At 34.2% G+C, this 19,564-nt stretch overlaps 2 protein-coding genes across 2 annotated transcripts; both read right to left on the reverse strand.

Moving 5' to 3' along the window:
• Nucleotides 1-3,243: 3,243 nt before the first annotated feature.
• LOC145001820 (acyl carrier protein 1, chloroplastic-like) lies at nt 3,244-4,754 on the reverse strand. The gene is made up of 4 exons (XM_078961166.1): nt 4,523-4,754; nt 3,881-3,991; nt 3,633-3,755; nt 3,244-3,551 (listed from the first exon to the last, which is right to left on the reverse strand). The coding sequence occupies exons 1-4, from the start codon at nt 4,583-4,585 to the stop codon at nt 3,429-3,431; spliced, it is 420 nt and encodes a 139-aa protein (XP_078817292.1). The 5' UTR covers nt 4,586-4,754; the 3' UTR covers nt 3,244-3,428.
• An 8,355-nt stretch (nt 4,755-13,109) lies between these two features.
• LOC145000118 (kinase family with ARM repeat domain-containing protein) lies at nt 13,110-19,159 on the reverse strand. Its single transcript, XM_078959269.1, has 10 exons — nt 18,870-19,159; nt 18,692-18,781; nt 17,934-17,986; nt 17,703-17,778; nt 17,252-17,313; nt 17,083-17,161; nt 16,934-16,993; nt 15,315-16,826; nt 14,326-15,210; nt 13,110-13,663 (listed from the first exon to the last, which is right to left on the reverse strand). Exons 1-10 carry the CDS (start codon nt 18,915-18,917, stop codon nt 13,271-13,273), a joined length of 3,258 nt encoding a protein of 1,085 aa, XP_078815395.1. The 5' UTR covers nt 18,918-19,159; the 3' UTR covers nt 13,110-13,270.
• Nucleotides 19,160-19,564: the final 405 nt, after the last annotated feature.

Raw genomic sequence — 19,564 nt, forward strand, 5'->3', positions numbered from 1 at the left:
AGTTTGAGTTAGTAATGCATGCCAGTTGATGTGCTAGTCGAGTAGATCTGTAGGACTGCCTGTGATACTGATTGATTACCTGTGTGTGTATTTATCTGTCACATGTCGACATGTTATGTGGGGTGGGTTGAGGTTGTACTGCTCCGTGCGGTAGCCAACAAACCCAAGAGCATTCTAGATACGAGCTGAGGGCCAGGTAGGCATTCCAGACTCGTACTGAGGGCTCGATGGCATTCCAAATACGAGCTGAGGGCCCGGTAGGCATTCCAGACTCGTACTAAGGGCCCAGGGGTAGTCAAGCTTGTAAAGTTGTGGACCCAGTGCACGTTGTTCTGTTTTGATTGATATGATATGCTAATGTTGATATTGCTATGTGAACTGTATGTGTATCGATATTTTGGGGGTAACTCACTAAGCTCTCGGGCTTACAGTTTCAGTTTATTGTTTCAGGTACCTCAGGGGATCGCGGCAAGGCTAAAGCTTGATCGTACAGCTCCTCCTATTGTGTTATGTTTCTGGGAAAACTCTGATATAAATGTATTTTGAAAACAAAGTTGTAATGTTTTGATGAATTTGACGTGTTTTAAAAAATTTAAATTTGGCTTAACTTTTAAGTGTTACATTGTTCCACATTGGTTTCATGATGTTGTTCTGGATTATAGTTTTATTAATTTAAAAATGAAAATTTTGGTCTTATTTTTAGGATGTTACAGGAGATGTTATCAATTTCATGCAACTAAGATTTGCAAATGGATCATTTGGAATGTTTGGGGTGTTTGGAGTGGGTGGAGTATTTTGATTTTGATCCATAGGTTGAAGAAAATAAAAAATATGAGAAAAGATTGTGTGTTTTTGTAGTGTAAAATGTATGTAAAATATGTGGTATTTATAGTTGTAGTATATGGTTTTTAAATTGAAAATGATTTTTTGCTCTGTTTTTAGGGTCCAACGGTAAAAAAGAAAAAACAAACAAAAGAACCGGTCAAAATTTTGACCGTTGCTGCTGCCCTCTTTCTTCCTCTTGGCTATCTTTGAGCGTCTTCCCATCCCCGTCACAACCAAGCCACCGGACATCGAGGCGATGTTCACACGTGACTTGGTTGTCCATATCAGCATCGCACGTCTTCTTCTACCACAACTTTGGATAACCTAAAAAAGGCCACATTTGAGGATGAATGTAAAACAACATATATGAAACTCTTATGAATTTTGAAAATGTCTTTTCAAAAAGATTGATGAGTAATTAGTTTGTATGTATTGATTATAGGGGTTTATACATAAATATATAGTTATTTTGCGAAAAAAAATTGATAAAGTTCTAAATCTTTTTTAATAGAAATGTTTTATATTTTGTTAAAATCACATAATCTGTTATTTCCTGTTAAAATAAATAAAAAAGATTTTTTCATTAATTTGAGGAAAATGTTAAATAATTGAGACTTTTTATTAAAAAAAAATTAAAAAAATAAGTCAAAAGGTAAAATGAATACTAGAATTAAATATTGGTAAAAACTAAGTCTAAAATACAAAATAAGTAATTCTAACCATTTCAACGACGTGTCATTGTATAATTTAGTTATTTTGAGAAATGTCTCAAAGGTTGAAATATTGATGTCTAAGTTTAGTTATTTTAAAAACCATCTCAAAAGTTGATTACATATTAGTAACAAGTTTTTAATATTGGTAAACAAACTTACAGTATCTTCAATGGTAGAGTTTTTACAAAGGTTCTTATTATTAGAGCATCTTTTATCGGAAGTAGGTCCGGTCCAAATATATATGGAGCCCGGGTAAAAAGAAAAAAAAAATAATCTTTTAAAGACAAATATAATAAAAATTAATATATATATATATATATATATATATATATATATCATTTACTCTTCAATATAGACGTATTCGATTAGCACTAACAATCAAACTAAGTTGTTATCTTTTGACTTAATTTGAGTTTCAACCAACTTTAGGCCCTAAAAATCATTTAGGTAATAATTTTTTTTATATATATAAACTATATAGCCCATAAATTTTGGGCTCCCTGGAGTCGTGGGTCCTAGACGGTAGCTCAGGTTGCCCACCGTTTGGACCGGCCCTGATCGGAAGTTATTTTACGACTTATTACTATTTGCTTTAAATTATTTATGATTTATTACCATTGGAGCTGTAAGCTTATTTGTTTTTTTATTGAACACTCAATAATATATATTGAATCGTTAATATACTTTCATTTTTAATTTATCACTCAATATATATTAAGTAGTCAATATACTTTCATTTTTAATTTATTTAACATCCTCATCTTCTAATCATATTTATTTTTGCCCCTTAATTGTATTTTAGTTTTAAATATTTGTAATTTATTTATTTAGAAGTTAATTATTGCTATCGAATATTTAATGACATTTTATTTATAAAACATAAATTTATAACGATTATATACTATTTTTAATCTTTTTTATAACTATGCCGTAATTTTTTTCGTATTTTACGTTTATAAATAAGATTCAGTATACTTTTATTTATATTTTCGTTTAATTGTGGCATTCAACATCTATAAAATATATTATGTGCTTAAAAATGACTAATTAAATGGAGGGAATTTTAAGAAGCATTTTAAATATAGGAGGATAGATTAGATAAAATTAAAGAAAAAACAATTGGAAGAGATTAATCATTAGAGATGTTATTTATTTATAGGTTGAAGAAAATAAAATGATGAGGTGTCAATAATTTAAATTTAAATGATACTATAGGTTAACTATTGAAGAAACTCTTACTTATAAAAATTATTAACCTTTTGTCCAATCCAAAATTCATTTTTGGCTTTTTAAAACATGGATCTCAATCATCCAAACAAAATTCAAATCTGATTCAACTAAATTACAATTCAATCAAATTACAATTCAATTGGATTGATTCAAATTACAATTCAATTGGATTGATTTATTAATTCAGTTTTCAACTCTATAGAAAAAATAAAAACAAATTATTTAGTTATGAATTAAATTTTATAAATAACTAATAAGAAAATATATCATAGTTTAATATTTTGCACATAAAAAACTTTTTAGAAAAATATACATATTAAGATTTTTTATTAGTCGAAACCTTTTAATTGTGTTTGAATATTTTGACTTCTAGTTTAAATAATATTTTATTTTCCTGTGATAGTGATGGTGGTAGAGGGTAATATGGAATTAAACAAACAAAACACCACAATCAACACAAATTAAACAAAGATGATTCCTGCAAAGAAACACAAAATATTATAACATTCTTTTTTTTTTTTTTAATCATCCAACTCCCATAGACTTAGGATTACAACCAACACAATCTCATAAAGATTTTGTGGTTTTTTTTTTAAAAAAAAAAACAAGAAAAAGGATAATCAACCACCCTATTCTGCTGAATTTCACCTCCAATTTTTCTTACTTCTTCTCAATGAGCTTCTCAATCAAATCAGCAGCATCCTGAACAGTGGCAATGGTCTGAGCACTTTCTTCTTCCACACTGATTCCAAATTCTTCTTCAAGTCCCATCACAATCTCAACCTGTTTACACCAATATTATATACAAAGAAAAGAATAAAGATTTTGAATTTTCAACGATAATAAAGAATAAAAAATACCCACAGTATCAAGAGAATCAGCTCCAAGTGAAGAAAACTTGGATTCTCCAGTGACAGCAGAGTCTTCTGGTAGTGCAAGTTGCTTCCTAACAATGGAGCAAACTTTGTCCACTGTCTCTGGTTTGGCCTGTGTAGATGAAATAGAAAAACATATAACTCTATCTATATATGTTAATGTTTAAGCTTTGAAAATCAATGAGATGTTTGATGCTATCGTATAATGGAGAAGAAAAAAGAGGATAGAACATATACCGCACAGGTAATCCTGAAGCGTGAAGAGGCAGAATGCAATTTAAGGGAGGTAAAGGATTTCCCATTGGTAGCAACTGATACTGAATTGAAATTAGAAGCCCTGGTAATTGCCTGTAAAAAGAACAGAATTTTAGCAAAACAGGCGTAATCAAGATGCTTATTGGAAACCCAATTTGATCAGAAACAGAGGAAAATCGGATAGCAGAGTGAAATTGAGGTTTAAATCTTGTATGTTACAACAGAAGAAATGCATGGATCAAATTAGGTAAGTACATGGTTGATTCTATTAAGATCGTAAGAATTCAAATTCCAAACGAATGTTAGTACCCTGTCCTTCATAGAATCACAAAACGAAACATCATAAAAACAGAAGAACATCATACGAAAGCTATGAATCCAAATTTTGCCCTAAATTCTAGTATCGAATTTGCAGGATCAAGAATAGGGTTTAAGAAAATTTAATACGGAAATTCATCACTAAGAAAATAGGAACCAACAAACTAAGCTGAAAAGTATTAAAAAATTATAGCAAAACAAAGAAAAACCATCAACATCTCAAAAAAATTATGCAGAAACAACAAGGATTGGTGTGATCAGATTAAGATCGAGTAAAATTTTCAAAGAATGTATGTTTTGTTTCACCTGATTGGGCTTGTGGCATGAAAGAGATGCCATAAAAGTCGAAGATCCTGCTATGGAAGCCATTGATGATGGTAAATGGAAGATCAAATGAGATCTGATAGCGAATGTTGATTTGAACAAAGAGAAAGAGAGGCGAAGAGCACGAAGAGTGTGACGAATATTATATAGAGGAGTGGGGTTTATAGTTTGTATCGAAAAAGTTGGGAGTGTTTGGTAAGCAGTTCCGTTTGGAAATGCAATTAGTTGAGAAAAGACTTTGCGGCAACTACGATTAAACCCTATTGCTATGCTCTGCTTTCTCTTATTGACTATTGCTATTAATGGATCAACTTTTTACATCCACTGATTACCAAAAGAGGTAAAATTATTTGTTATTTCGTGTAATAACTTATTTAACAATCAATTTGAACACTATAATGACTGTGGTTGTGAGCAACTGGACATGGATCTCAATAATACTTTTAAATAAATGGACAGTCGTAATTAAACGAACGCAATAATGTAATATCTCATTCAAACATATTTCATATTGTTGTTAAGCATAATTAGAAAAATTAATAAAAGTAATTTTATTTATAAAAAAGGGTTAGTCTCACAAAAAAATATTGTATTTTGTGTTTTATTCAGATTAAACCTCAACTTTAATTTTTACTTGAAAAAAAACTTTATATTTTTTTTTCTTCTAAAAAAAACCCTCAACTGTCTTTTTTTTTCTCGAAAAAAACCATCAACCTGTTAAGTGTTTTCAAACAAACCCTCAAATTTTTTTTTTCTAAAAAAAACTCTTACATTTTACAATATTTTTTGGAAAAAAAATACTAAAATTGCCAAATCAAAAAATATTAAAAAATACAATGTCTTTTTTAATCAAAAAATAATGTTAAGATTTAATTCGGAAAAAACATAAAATATAAGATCTTTTATAAGATTAACCCTATAAAAAAATAACATTTATTTGTATATCTATCCTAAGCCTAACTAAATAACTTTGTACCATTGCTAAGCTAGCTAGCCTTCAAGGCCAAGTCCAAAAACATTTTACGGCGTTCATTTGCCAAACTGCCTCTCACATCTAACCAGACATCAGACATCAACTGACTAAGTTAGTTCATAACTAACTTTTAAGGTTAGTCGTCTTAACACCAACTTAACCAAAATTATTGCATTTACTCATGAGCTAATTGTTCTAATTTATGATACTTCTTTAATTTCCTCAATTTATATCTCAAAAGGGAGAAAAAGTATCATCTCATTATTGATATTTTGTAAGATCAACAATGTTTGCTTTCTATACATGCTATAGCATTCTACTTTGATATAGCACTAATAAACACATTGGCTTTTTCTTTATTTCTCCCATTAACTTTTGTATGGATAAAGTGACTTAGTGAATAATGATGTATGTCTGGAAAGAGTGTTGTATATATAAAAATAGCTATTTTTTACTGAATGTATAGTTAGAATATGAGTAAACGATTAATCATTTCAAATCAATGTTCTATATTTACAAAATTTATTGTTTCTTTTATATGTAGAGTCTAGATGATGGGATAATAGATAAGTTTCTTAGAAGTTATGACGGTTCTCAAGCATATATGGATTTTGTGGTAGTTCTCAGTGTAACATCCCGAGATTTTTGCAGGTATTTCCAAACCCTCCTCTATCATTACCTTGTCATTTCCTCTATCATTACCTTGTCATTTATAGTCAATGGGGTTGAAAGTGTAGAGTCAAGATTAGTTTAAGGGCCAAAGTTGCAACCTTGGGCCAAGAAGGAGTACATTGCGCGTACATAAAAGTACGCTATGCGTACTAAGGTCCGCCTTAGTACACTGGGCGTAAACTTGTCTACGTTGGGCGTATTAATGTCAGGATGAAACCTTAATATTTAGGGTTTGGGGGCTATATAAGTAACATTATGAGCACCTAACCTTCCCTTACCCCAGCCTCCACTGCTTAGAGTCGTTTTCCCCAAACGTTAGCCATTTCCTTGAGTGTTTGAGCTTATTGAGTGTTTCTTGAGTGTTTTAGGAAGAAGGTTTTGCACCAAGGAGTTGGATAAGAAGATCAAGCTTGTAGATCTAAAGTTGGGTTGTGCCCTAGAAGCTCCAGAAGGTAAAAAGCTTCAAACTTTATGCATATATGTATAGATCTTGTCATTTTTCTAACCATTTCTTATCCTAAAAATTCCCAAGATGGTGCATGGTGTGATTTGGAAGAAAAGAGTTCTCCTTCTAGACTCTTGAAAGGGGCTTTGAGTGATAAAAATAAGGTCCCAACAGCTGAATGCGTCCCATGCATGGAGTAAGAAGTTAAGACCGAGTATCAAGAGTTTTCTAGACGTCCAAAGTGATAATGTTCGTGACTTTATGGGTCTTAGGCACGTTAGGTCACTGGATCTGAAGTTTGGGCTTAAGTGCTTAAGCCATTAAGCACTTAATAAGATTTTGGCAAAACATTACGTATGCTCAGGGTAAATCCAGTACGCACATCATACTGGGTCAACCACCCCAATGGTGGTCAAACATCTGGACGAGTACGCCTCGCGTACCAGAGGAGTACACCCCACGTACGTCCTCTATTGGACCTTTGACAATTGGGCATCGGGTTTGGGTTAGTTATGGACTAATTGGATTTGGACCTTTGTTGGACTTTATGAATAAGATGTTTTAGGCCAAATTTTGATAATGTTGGGATTATGCCCAATTAGGGAGTTGGTCCCAATTTGGTAAAATTAGGCCAATAATGGGCTTTACATAAGGACATTCAAGATTTTGGATTTGACATTGGGCCTTGGCCTAATAGAGTAAAAGGACATGATGGATTGTGTGGACTGTAGTCAAGACTATTATTTTCTGTATTGACTTAATATCTATTGTGTTATAGTTCGGGATTTCCGTTGAGATAGCAATCATAGATTTTCAGTACTTCAACACTACTTGCGAGGTGAGTTATCCTCACTATACTCAAGCGTATAAATCACCAAGGCTAACCCTTTTGGATTGTTATCCTGATATGTTATGCTAGTATGATCTGTTAGATCGGTATCCTAGTAGATATAATGGTATATGCTATTATGATCTGTTAGGTCAATATCCTGGTAGATAGGATGGTATATGTTGTTATGATCTGTTAGATCAGTATCATGGTAGATAGGATGTTATTATGTTGTTATGATCAGTTAGATCGGTTTATCTATCTATAGACTGCTATTTGATTATTTGTTATATGTGCACATGTTGTTTGGCGGTTGAGGCTTATCTACTTTGTGCGAAAGTCAATAGATCTGGGCATTCCAACGTGTTGGTTGTGGGCTGTGAGTATTCCATCCCGAGTATGATTTGACTCATAGTATGTGGGCATTTCAATCTGTTGGTTATGGGCCTGGGGTATTCCATCCCGATGATGATTAGACCCATAGTATGCTGGCATTCCAACCGGATGGGTATTCCAACCCAATGGTTGATTGGACTCATAGTATGTTGTTTATGATTATATGTATATTATTTTGTGTATGGGTTTTTTGGGGGGACTCACTAAGCTCTCGGACTTACAATATTAGTTTTTGTTTCAGGTACATTAGGGTACTGCGGCAAGGCAAAGGCGTGATCGTATCGTTACTCACTTTTTATGACTTTGTTTCTGGGAGACTCTGATATAGATTATTTTGAAAACAAATTTGTAATGACTGTTGGTTTTAAATGTTTTAAAAAGTTTAAATTTGGCATGATTTTTATAGGTGTTACACTCAAACATGATTAAGCAAAATAAAGGTGTAACCTTACTTTGATGGCTAATTTTTAATAGCTTTATTTTTGTATTTAATTGAGAGACTAAAGTGTTGTTTATTTTTTTCGAAGCAAAAATTCATAAAGTCTGCAGACCACCTCTGCAACCCTTTGCAACAGAAGAGGTAGACCAAACGGATGCAGACTGTAATAAGAAGCATGTTTGTTTTTTAACATCTGCAGGCTGCTGTAAATATTAAAAAAATTAAAATAAACTGATTTAATAAACCAAAAAATAATCAATACCGAAAATTTAATAATTCTAGTCTTAAAACATTGAAATAAAATTCATACAACCTAACAACCAAATTAGTCTTACAATAATGTAACGTCCCAAAATTAAGTCCCAAAAATTTCATTTTTAAATTAATAAAACCAGTATCCCAAAATATCATCAGAAAAATCCAGATAAAACAAATGTATCAATCATCATATCACATCAGAGTAGATCAAAAAAATGCAGGACGATGTGGTGTGTGCTCTGCAATCATCCAAGAATCTTCACTTGAAAACAGAAATACATGAAACATAAACTGAAAATTGTGGGCACAAAACTTAAGGAGTTTCCCAAAACACCACATACCAAACATAAATTTGTCATAGGCTACCCCCATGGTCTTTTCCCAGAAATGTTATGGGATACCCCCATGGTCTGACATCCAAGTGTCATTGGATACACCCATGGTTTTTCCTTTTAAATGTCATGGGCTGCCCTTATTGTCTGAAGTCCAAGTACCTTCGGCTACCCCCATGGTCTTTCATACAAATGTCACGGGCTACCCTCAGGGTCTTCCGGACAAGTATCATAAAGATAACTAGCATTCCGCATAACAAATAATGGGTCGGCATTGGTGCCTTCGACCCATGGACATAGTGATAAAACTCACCTCGCACTATCGAATCTCATAGAAAGAGGCTATGGTTGCTAGCCCGTTAAAATCTCTGCACTCTCAATCACAAAATAAACATCCAATCAATAATTGGATCCTGACTCACCCTACGAGTCCAAACTAGGGTAAAAGACCTTTTTACCCTTCCCTATACTTAGCCTAAGGCCCAAGTCCAATTGTCCAAAGGCCCAAATTCCAACATAATTAGCTGAGGCCCAATTTTCCAAATTGGACCCCCAAAACCCTTTACAGGCCTAAAATCCAAATGAGCCCAAAAGGTATAAACTAGAAGCCCTAAAAAGAAGTCTAGTGGCACAAAAAGGCCCAAACTAAGAAAACCCAGCAATGACCCAAACCTCAAAAGCCCAAAATGACCATCTTGGGAGTACGCCCAGCATACTCGAGATGTACGCCCAACGTAATTGACCACGATGCAGAAAGTAGAACTGCTTGATGCATGATCCTCGCATTACGTTGAGTGTACCTCCTCGTATTCCCAATGTACTAGTCAGGAATCAAAAACTCATATTTGTTCTTAACGGGTTAAGTCAAGATGTTCAAAATATAGATCTGGTCCCTAGCCAAGGTCTTAACCAATAAAGTTTCCAACTTTACTCACAAACACGTCTTAATGGGACACAACACTTAAAAAGGAACTTAATAAGAGCTTAATACATGCATGTTTTGGATTAGTCTCTAAGTCCATAACTATTTTGGTATGTACTTGACCCGATGGTGCATGGTCCTTTTGGGTTGCCTTCACCAAAGCAACTTGATTGGAGAAATAAATAAAGAGAGAGAGGTTATTATGATTTATTAATATGTTATAAGAATAATATATTAAAGGAAAAATCATATTTTTTTAATTAATATTGGTCAAGAATTAATTAGGAATTAATTTTGTGATCAAGTGTAATTAATTAAACTAGAGGGGCTGATTTGTAATTATGTGATAGTTACAAAATAAGGTAAGGATTATCTTAAATATAGGGTGAACGAATTTAAGGAGATAATGCCTTAGAATTCGACTAGGATAAGGGTTTCTAAGACTTATCTTATGGTTACTTGGTGGGCAAGCAACTAGATAAGGATAAGGACTAAAACCCTAATCTTTACACCTATATAAACCCCCTAAGGCTCATGAATTCGTCTAAGCCTTCCCAAGAATTCCTAAGGACGAATTCCTACCTCTCTCCTCTCTCTTTATACCTTCTCCATTTGCTCTTGGTGTTTGTAAGCCATTAGAGGAATAACACTTGTGACTCTAAGCATTCCAAAGTCAATTCAAGGAGGAATTGGGATTGTTATTGCTACATAACAATCAAGGTAATATCTTAAACCTAATTATATGTTAATATCGATTTCCATATGCTAGAATTAGGGTTTATAGTCTTGGATTCAAAGCATGTACAATAGAGAAACCTAGATCCAAGCATTAGGGTTTGTATGAGCACATAGTATGTCTTATGACCAAAACCCATCAGCATGGACCAAAATCTTTCATAAAGTTTCCATTTTTATGAACAATGGACCTTATTGGAGCTTAAATCTAACATCCATTATTTTTGGAGTAGATCAAAAGCTCACCTTTACATCAAGGGACTCAAAAATGCCGAAGAACTCCATAAAGTAGCTCCAACCAAAAAGATCATCAAGGTTAAAGCTTTTTACCTTAGGAAGCTTGCAAATGAAAATATACTCATGGATCTAGAAGCTCTAGCCACACCTCCGAATGATTCTCTTCTTCTTCGTCTTCACAAAACACCCATCAAGCACTTACCAAGCTCAAAATCACCAAATTACACTTAGGGTTCAATTCTAGGGTAGAAAGGGATGGTGGCTGAAAGTATTAGGGTTTGGTGAAGAGAAAATGAGCTTAAATAAGGTCCAAGGCCCTAAAATAGGGTTTGCATGAATTTGGAGTACGCCCCGCGTACTCTCATTACGCTTAGCGTACTCCTCTCAGAGTCGCCATCCTTCTTCTTTGTACATCCAGCGTACACCGAGGTAACCCCCACATACTGACCCTAGCACCAATACGCCCCGCGTACTCCCTATGTATGCCATACGTACTTAGGTTAGCCTAAAACACTGCAACCTTTCGAAGGCCATAACTTATTCGTTATAAGTCTATTTCCGACGATCCTTATATCCACAAAGAAGTAACAAGAAGCTCTACACTTCTATCAACTCATACTTGCCTTCAATTTTCTCGGCAAAACTCCAATTCACATAAAATCCCGATCTGACACTTTACGAAAAATACCCATTGGCTCAAAAACACCAACCGAACTGTCGGATCATCTAAATCACATTACCCACTTCCAAATGGATCTAATCTTTTTTCCTCAAAGGCCCTAGGCCCTATGATACCCGATCTTCGGGTTATTGCCCCGCATTAAGAAACAATTCGGAACAAGGCGTTACAACTCTCCCCCACTTAAATTAGATTTCGTCATCGAAATCATTCATTACCATCCCAGGCACGCCAGACATCCTGAGCAACACGGCCACAACCTCTAGCATACAACACTCTTCCCAAAGGGAACCGAAACTAACTCTAGCAGGGCTCTCCAAACCTGAAGATAAACGAATCCTTTCTCAGCCTAAAACAATCCAATGCAGAATAATCACATCTACTCAACCTGAAATCTGAAATCTCGAATTGGTCTGACTCCCTGATAGACCGCCATATTGAATCATTGTTAATTCCATTCCATTTGTCTCCCAAATTGACTACTCAACTTTTTATTACTAGAATAGAATCACAGACTATACGTTGTTACCGAAAACTTTTCACTTGACCAAAGTAATTAGATATTCCTTCGAGAAAAGGATCATCCTGATGTTGACAACTTTTCACTCCACATCATTTTTTTATTTTTTTAATTCAAAAATACAATAAAAACAATTTTTAAATACAAAAAACAACATAGAAAATCTTTTAATTAGTTTTTCATTCAATAAAGAGAGAAACATGCATCAAATGTTATATCGTATCCCAAATACTTAAATGCAGCCGCATATTTTTGTATACTAGAAAAACTTATTATTCCTTTATCGTCGGGTTTTGTTTAAAAAATTCATAATGGGCCTCTAAAGTATTACTAATACGTAAAAATATAGCTTTATTTCGACGGGACGACGCTTGAACGAGTCATCACTGTAAAGATAATTACCGGCAAAATAATCACATACCAATAAGTCGTGTACGGCTTGGCGAACACGATTGACAACCACTCTTGAACTCATAACATTCGAACTTTCTTCATTGTGAATGTGTTACATAACATTGAAGAAAATCGAGATGAATTCTCCATCATTATCCGAATCAAATTTCTTAAAGAAATTCATGTCTTTTTGTTTTAGAGATAGAGTGTAAAATTAATGAAGGTTATGTATTATGTTTATATAGGTAATTAGTATATATATATATATATATATATATATATATATATATATATATATATATATATATATATATATATATATATATATATGATAGTTTAACAGTCGAATTGGCAAACCAAATTCTCATTGGTCATCCACTCTCGTCGTAGCCATCACAAAACACGACCACAACTTACAACAATGACACACCAGGACAGTGTGCACAATTGTTGTTTGTGGCCACCTATACCACAAATGGTCTCGTGCTTAGTATACCATATGGTCTAATAAAGTGTGAAAGTGGACGTTTTAAAAACATTAAAAATAATTCGTTTCCTTAAAATTACACACATTAAGGTTTAAAAAACACGTCCCTTAAGATTAGTCTATTTAAAAGGTAAACAGCCTGGAAAGAGCAAATCTATAACAATCATTTTGAATCTTTACTAAAAAAAAGTTATTTGATTAAAACTGATTTGCTCAATCTCCATTATTTACTATAAGTATAGACTAATGTAGTTTCATCAAAACTCATAGTGATAACATTGATGGGGCACAACTAGAGGTACAATTGAAATGAACATAAGCATAGAGTTTCTTTGTGTTGAGAAAACAATTGAGTGTGCACAACGTATATAGCATACAAATCATTTGGAAGATAAATCCAAAAAGAAGAAGATTCATTGCTGTGTGATGATCTTGAATTCTACCAGCATCTCGACTAGTTTTTGTGCATATATCGGAATTGGATCTTCATCTTCCATTAGCTGTGGATACAGAGGGAGGAAATGATGATGGCATATTTGTTTCAATTCCTCTCTTTTTCCATTGTTATCATGAGATGATGATGATGATGATGATGATGATGATTCGTTTAACAAACTCACCACCACTTCAAACCATATCTTCAAGCATAAGAATCTTGCGTCTCCATCTTTGCTTGCTTTGCAAACAATGGAGAGACTTGGAAGTATTTCATGGACAAAATCCGAGTGGTTTTCCTCAATGAAAGAGGCTTCTTCTGTCACTGTTTCAAGTACCCTTAAAAGGGTTATCAGGAAATCATCCCTTCCCTGAAAAATCCAATCATATATCAAATGTTTACATCTTATCTGGATTCGGAAAACAACATTCCTACTTATATATATATATATATATATATATATATATATATATATATATATATATATATATATATATATATATATATATATATATATATATATATATATATATTCAAAAATAAATAAAATCAGAAGTCAACTCTCGTTTGAATTCTTCAAATTACATGTTCCATGGATTTCGCCATCCTAGAGAAGGCTAGTGGAAGTACAATTTCAATATATGCTTTTTGATAAAAAGACCAAAATACCCTTCGGTTTATATATAATATATTTAAATAAATGCAACCAGAAAACCAATTATATATATTTAATTATTTATAATAAACAGAACTTTCAGAAGAAGGTGGTTTGTTCAAAAAAAAATCTGGAAGGAATTGGAATCTTTTAAGGGTACCAACGGAATTAGAATTTAAGATTCCATTCCGTCAAATGTACAAAGTTTAATTCTGTAGAAATATTTTCAAATTCCTAGGGAAGGATTGAAGGAATTTAAGTCTAATCTTGGCTATGTATAGTGTGTTAACAGCGAGAAACCGGACTGGAATGGAATGGAATTGAATTCCAATTCCATCAAATCCCACAATAACAAAACAATTGGTTACCGTGTTTACCTGAAACGGCGATTCCACCAATTTGATTAAAACTTTAAGTTGCTGAAGAACCTCCGCATTCACGACTTTATGTTTAAAAGAAGAACTACCAAGCAGATTTAGAACAACAGAAAAAAGTTGAAGATTGGTCTTTGAAGAAGCTCTACCAGTCAAAGCAGTAACCAGCGTATGACGTCTCCCTCCACCTCCCCCTCCCATCAGTTGCTGAACATCGGAAATTACAGTCTCAAGTAACCCCGGAATCACAGCCACCACACCAAACAAAAACGCCTCCAAACACTGCTGCAAATAAACGCCCTTCTCCTTCACCACCAGCCTATCCACAGTCGACATTAATTTCCCGTTCAAGAAAAACTGCCCTAACCACCGCTTCCTGTTCTTACAAAGCAACGTCACAAAAACTAGGGTTTTCCCTCTCAAAACCTCACCGCCGTGTTCAATCAACGAGATAAGATTCGGGACTAAATTTTTGTCCTCCACCAGCGGGAGAAGGTGGCGGCCGATGTTAGGGAAGAAATTGCCGCCAAGCACCGCCATGTTTAGAAGGTTTAAGCAGATTTGTTGTTCTTTAGGGTTTCCTTTTGAGATGGCTCCGGCCATTTCTTTGAATGTGAGTTTTTCCATTACTTGCTGGATGGTGGGAGGGGTAAAACGGACTAATCGCACTAAACATGATCCGGCAGTGAGTCGGATGGCTTCTTGTTTTCCGGAAGCTCGGAATATGTAGCAGAGGTTATTGATAACGTCTGCGCTGGTGAAACGAGTTGACCAGTAGCCTCCTTGACTTGAGATATTTTCTATAGTTCGTAATGCGTAAAGCTGAGTTATGTCGTCTTCTCCCTTACGTAAAAGTGACGTCACCAGTGAAATCAATGTACTCGGCACCTGCAAATCAATATACAAATAAAAGGAATAAAGTGGATTATACTATTATATACAATTAATTGCAAGTTTGTTGTTTGATCGTAACAATTGTGAAGAAAATTGACCTGCCACCCTGATGAGGATTTGGTTTCCTTAGACGGGCTTTCCGGCGGGATTGTTGGTTTGGATTGGTCGTTTTGAGTAGATATGTAAAACAACAACTCCCCCAAAGCAGCCATGGAGAATCTTCTAACCTTTTCTTGCCTATCTACCAAACCTTCATTCAACGCACCCAATATACCAGAATTCGACAATTCATCCTCGATATAAGTAGAATGGCGTATTAGCAAGCCAAGAAGTGAAGCAAGCTGAACACGCAAAGCAGAAGCCTTTGATTGCCGGAGCATTTTCACAAGAACCGGCATTATTGATCCGTTTGTCAAAATATTGGCAGCTTCGACATTTGTGCTTAACATCTCAAGGTATCTAATCACGTTCTGCTTCTCACCGATCGTGGTGTTTCCATTTAGGATAGTTACGATTGATTTGGTGACGACATCTAACTGGTCTTTTGGTAATTTCACGAGATCGGAAGCTGGAATCGCGTCAAACGGAAGAGACGGGAGGACATCTGACTGTTTGTCGGACTTTTTACTCGGCATCACAGGTCGCACCGATAGGTCAGATGAATGCCAAACCACCTGTGATAGGCTAACCACACCACCTGAATCTTCGATTATTCTTTGAGTTTTGGGCTGAGGTGAAGCAGTCGGTGGAGTCGCAGGCACTGAGGATTCCGATTCATGATCAGTTCTTCTTGATTCGTCTGTGTTAATCAAAGGTGACGCATCAATTTCATGTATTATTCTCTCTTCCGGATCTGGCGTTGATAAATTCTCATCAACGGTAAGGTTACGACTAGGCGTAGCAGGAAGTTCGTTCTCGTCTTGTGTATCGTCCTCTGTATTCTCGTTAAAATCAAGCTCCATATCCGTGTTTTCAATTTTAACATCGGTGTCATGTTCAGAGTTATTCGGCAATGGCCTACGGTAATTCTCCTTCTCGTTTTCCCTCTGTAAATTCGATTTTGCTATCCTGGAAAGGCGTAACAGATTCACACCCTTTGTATTACTCGAAACATCTTTCTGCTTGGATTGAATCTTCCGGTTTTTGGGTGTTTCATTGAGTTTAGAAGAGTTATCGCGGTTTCTTGGTGGGGTTTTGTTTTGAAGATTGCGTTCTCGTTCTGTGAGGCAAGAAGGCTTATAAGAAAGCTGTATCATGTTATCGAAAGCAGGTTGAGGAGGTAAAGAGACTGGACTAAGGTGTGTTCTCCAGTAGGCATGAGTGGTGATTTCTGACCATTGGATTCGATCAGTGGGATCTTTGATTAAAAGAGAACTGACAAGATTAGCAAATGTACGGCTGGGATTGCCTGGGAGAGATGGAGTTGGATCAGTGAGGATTGATTTTACTAATTGTGTGAATTCCTTCCCAATGAAAGGTGGTCTACCAGAATAACATTCATACAGAACACAACCAAGTGCCCATAAATCAGAAGCATATGAATGCACTCCACCATCATGGAACAACTCAGGAGCCATGTAGCATGGAGTGCCCCTCTTTGCTTGTGGTAGCTAAACAATATTGAGAAAAAAAAAAAAAAAAGTGTTATATAATTAAAAATATTCAAGATAATGACACTGAAAAACCAAAAAGAGTGCAAATTGTTAGGAACACTTACAAGGGAAGAAGGTGTTTTAGATATGTCGCTCAATTTTCTGGATAACCCAAAATCACAAAGCTGCAATACATCATACATATCAACCATTGAGAAACATGTTGGTATATAAAAAGCAATGAGAGAATCATAAATACTGCAAAAAAAATTACCTTTGTACGACCATTTTCATCTAATAAAATGTTTGATGGTTTCAAGTCACAGTAGATGATTCCCTTGGAGTGTAGATAACTGATTATTACATTGATTTGAGAACAGCGTCAGATGATACAAACTCTAGAATCATGTATTATTATGTTTTAAAAAGAGAAATTGTTTTACCTTAAACCTCTAACAAGATCACGTGCAAGATCATGTACAGAATCTTCTGGAAGTTTATTGTCCTGTAATGTAACAATCCATGTTGGTTGATTAACAAGTGTTACTAGCTCCAAAATATGTATTAAAACAATTAAACTAACTTTCATATGATTTATTCCTTTACTAAGATGATGAAAATGACTTTGTGCTAATTTCAATCTTAATTGAGTATAACACTAGTAAACAATTTGAAACCTTTAGTAACTGATAAAACATGTGGGTTTCCTTTGTTTCCTTTTGATTTATTAAACCCAAATGTATATAACTCTTTTCTTTCTAAAAAAGGTACATCCCGGGTTAAGAAAGAACAAGCACACTTTTACTCAATTTTGAGTTTGTTGAATTTGTTATTTTTGTTTCATTCATTCCGGTGATTTTTTCTTGCATGAAAAACATAAAGATTTGTCCATACCTGCTCCAGTAATGTCCGGAGGTCACCACCAACACAGTATTCTAAAATCAACCACAAATGAGCAGAAGTCTCATACCTATTTCAAAACAATAAAAAATACATGGTCTGATGTATAAACAATTCATCTAAGACAAAGATATATAACCACAATGATAATTCAAAGTGTCACAGACACTAGAAACTCAAAAACATTTATATAATAAAAATTTGAAAATGTTGGGTTTGGCTTACCAAGCATAAAATTTGAGTACATTAGAATGATCCAAAGAGTGAAGAATTCTAACCTGCAGCACAAATCATCAACAGCAATTAAAACATTAACATTTTCTCTATCAAATTGTTCTTACCCTCAGACTCTTGTCCCCAAATCAACCATTCATGTTACTTAATTTGATTAGAATTGGACAAAAAAACATGTAATTGAGAATGACTGTGGATGTGCAAGTATGTGAAAGATTAACTTTTTTGTTAAATTGTAATCAATAAGGAATGTAACAGTACAGTGACGTGCTTAACAGAACAGAATCCTAAACACACTTCAATAATACAACATAAGAGAACCCCATATACTAAAATCAATTACGATCTACAATATTTAAAAATGAAGAAATGAGAGGTGTTGGGATTTGCATTTTCGAAGTGATTTTATGACTTGAATACCAGTAGTAAGTTGATTAATGTCAAGGTTTTTTGGGTAAGTTTACAATCCAAAATCTGCTTATTTTGACCTAAATCCTCAAAACTATAATCGCTCTTTGTCAAACGATCCAAACTGATTATCGCAATGATCAATTTAGATGGATATCCAGACCCTCCAATAGTAAGCTTAGCTTGAAATTTTGAATAACGAAAGAAAACTATGCAAGTATGGTAGATCCTATGTCGCATTATCACCGTAAGGAGAGAATATTCATATGGATCTGAAATTGAATTACGATATCCTCCTAAAACATTCGATTTCGAATACGTAAGTAAAACAGTTAACTTACTTCCTGAAGAACCTTGCTCTTATGAGATTTATCAACGCTTTTGATTGCGAAGTATTCAACGCTTTTCTTCTTCCTCCCTTTATATACAGTCTGCAAACCATAGCACACAATTCGATTACTGAACTGAAACAAAATGGTAGAAGAATATACATAACAGTAGAGATATAGAACTCAGTACGGAGTATTTTCCTTGGCCGATGGCTTCGTATATGTGGAAATTATCCATGAATGTACAGCAAAATATTTTCTAGGGTTTTCAAAATTGATGTTGCTAGAGTGAGAAAGAAAGGGGGAAAACGGTCATGCCGTCGTGAATCAATGGATTGGATCGTTGAGAGTGGAGGAAGACAGCAAAATGGAACCAGCAACGGTGTGGATTAGATGAGATGAATCTAGAGAGAAATGGAGTTACCAACTGTAGCGAGAGAGATGAGAGATAGTGAAGGGTTTGAGCGGGATTGAAACTCAATTGAAAATCAAACATGTATATGAAAAGGATTAATGACATCAACATTTTATATATTTATATTTATTTATATTTGTTATGTATTTGTTAATATGTATTTTATTTCATTATTGTTATTGTTATTTAATTGATAAAATACACCGGACTCAATTTAAATAAATATAGAATATATAAAAAATTTATTTGCACAACAAAAAATTATCAAAAAACTCTTATAGAAATGTCCATTTTTAAATGTTAATCCTATGTGTCATTTTAATCCTTTGTATTATATAAGCTTCTCATTTGCTATGTGTTCTTATCAATGTAGCCCATCAATGTTTAGTAATTAGTTTAAATGGTCTCTCCTGATTTTTTTTTGCCTTTGAATGGTGCAAGCTTGTGTTTTACCAGTTAATTTCGTACAT

This window comes from Lactuca saligna, chromosome 6, assembly GCF_052625555.1.
Source record: "Lactuca saligna cultivar CGN05327 chromosome 6, ASM5262555v1, whole genome shotgun sequence".
NCBI classification, from domain to species: Eukaryota; Viridiplantae; Streptophyta; class Magnoliopsida; order Asterales; family Asteraceae; genus Lactuca; species Lactuca saligna.

Bases quoted from the DNA above. Each gene is read 5' to 3' on its own strand.
- LOC145000118 (XM_078959269.1), bottom strand. From the start codon at position 18,917: ATGGATAATTTCCACATATACGAAGCCATCGGCCAAGGAAAATACTCC. The intron at 16,994-17,082 runs GTAATTTTTTTT...GATGTATTGCAG, and splicing joins ATGAAAATGGTCGTACAAAG to CTTTGTGATTTTGGGTTATC. The intron at 15,211-15,314 runs GTCAATTTTCTT...ATTGATTTGCAG, and splicing joins AATCCTCATCAGGGTGGCAG to GTGCCGAGTACATTGATTTC.
- LOC145001820 (XM_078961166.1), bottom strand. From the start codon at position 4,585: ATGGCTTCCATAGCAGGATCTTCGACTTTTATGGCATCTCTTTCATGC. The intron at 3,756-3,880 runs GTATATGTTCTA...TCATCTACACAG, and splicing joins GCTTCAGGATTACCTGTGCG to GCCAAACCAGAGACAGTGGA. The intron at 3,552-3,632 runs GTGGGTATTTTT...TGGTGTAAACAG, and splicing joins GAGCTGATTCTCTTGATACT to GTTGAGATTGTGATGGGACT.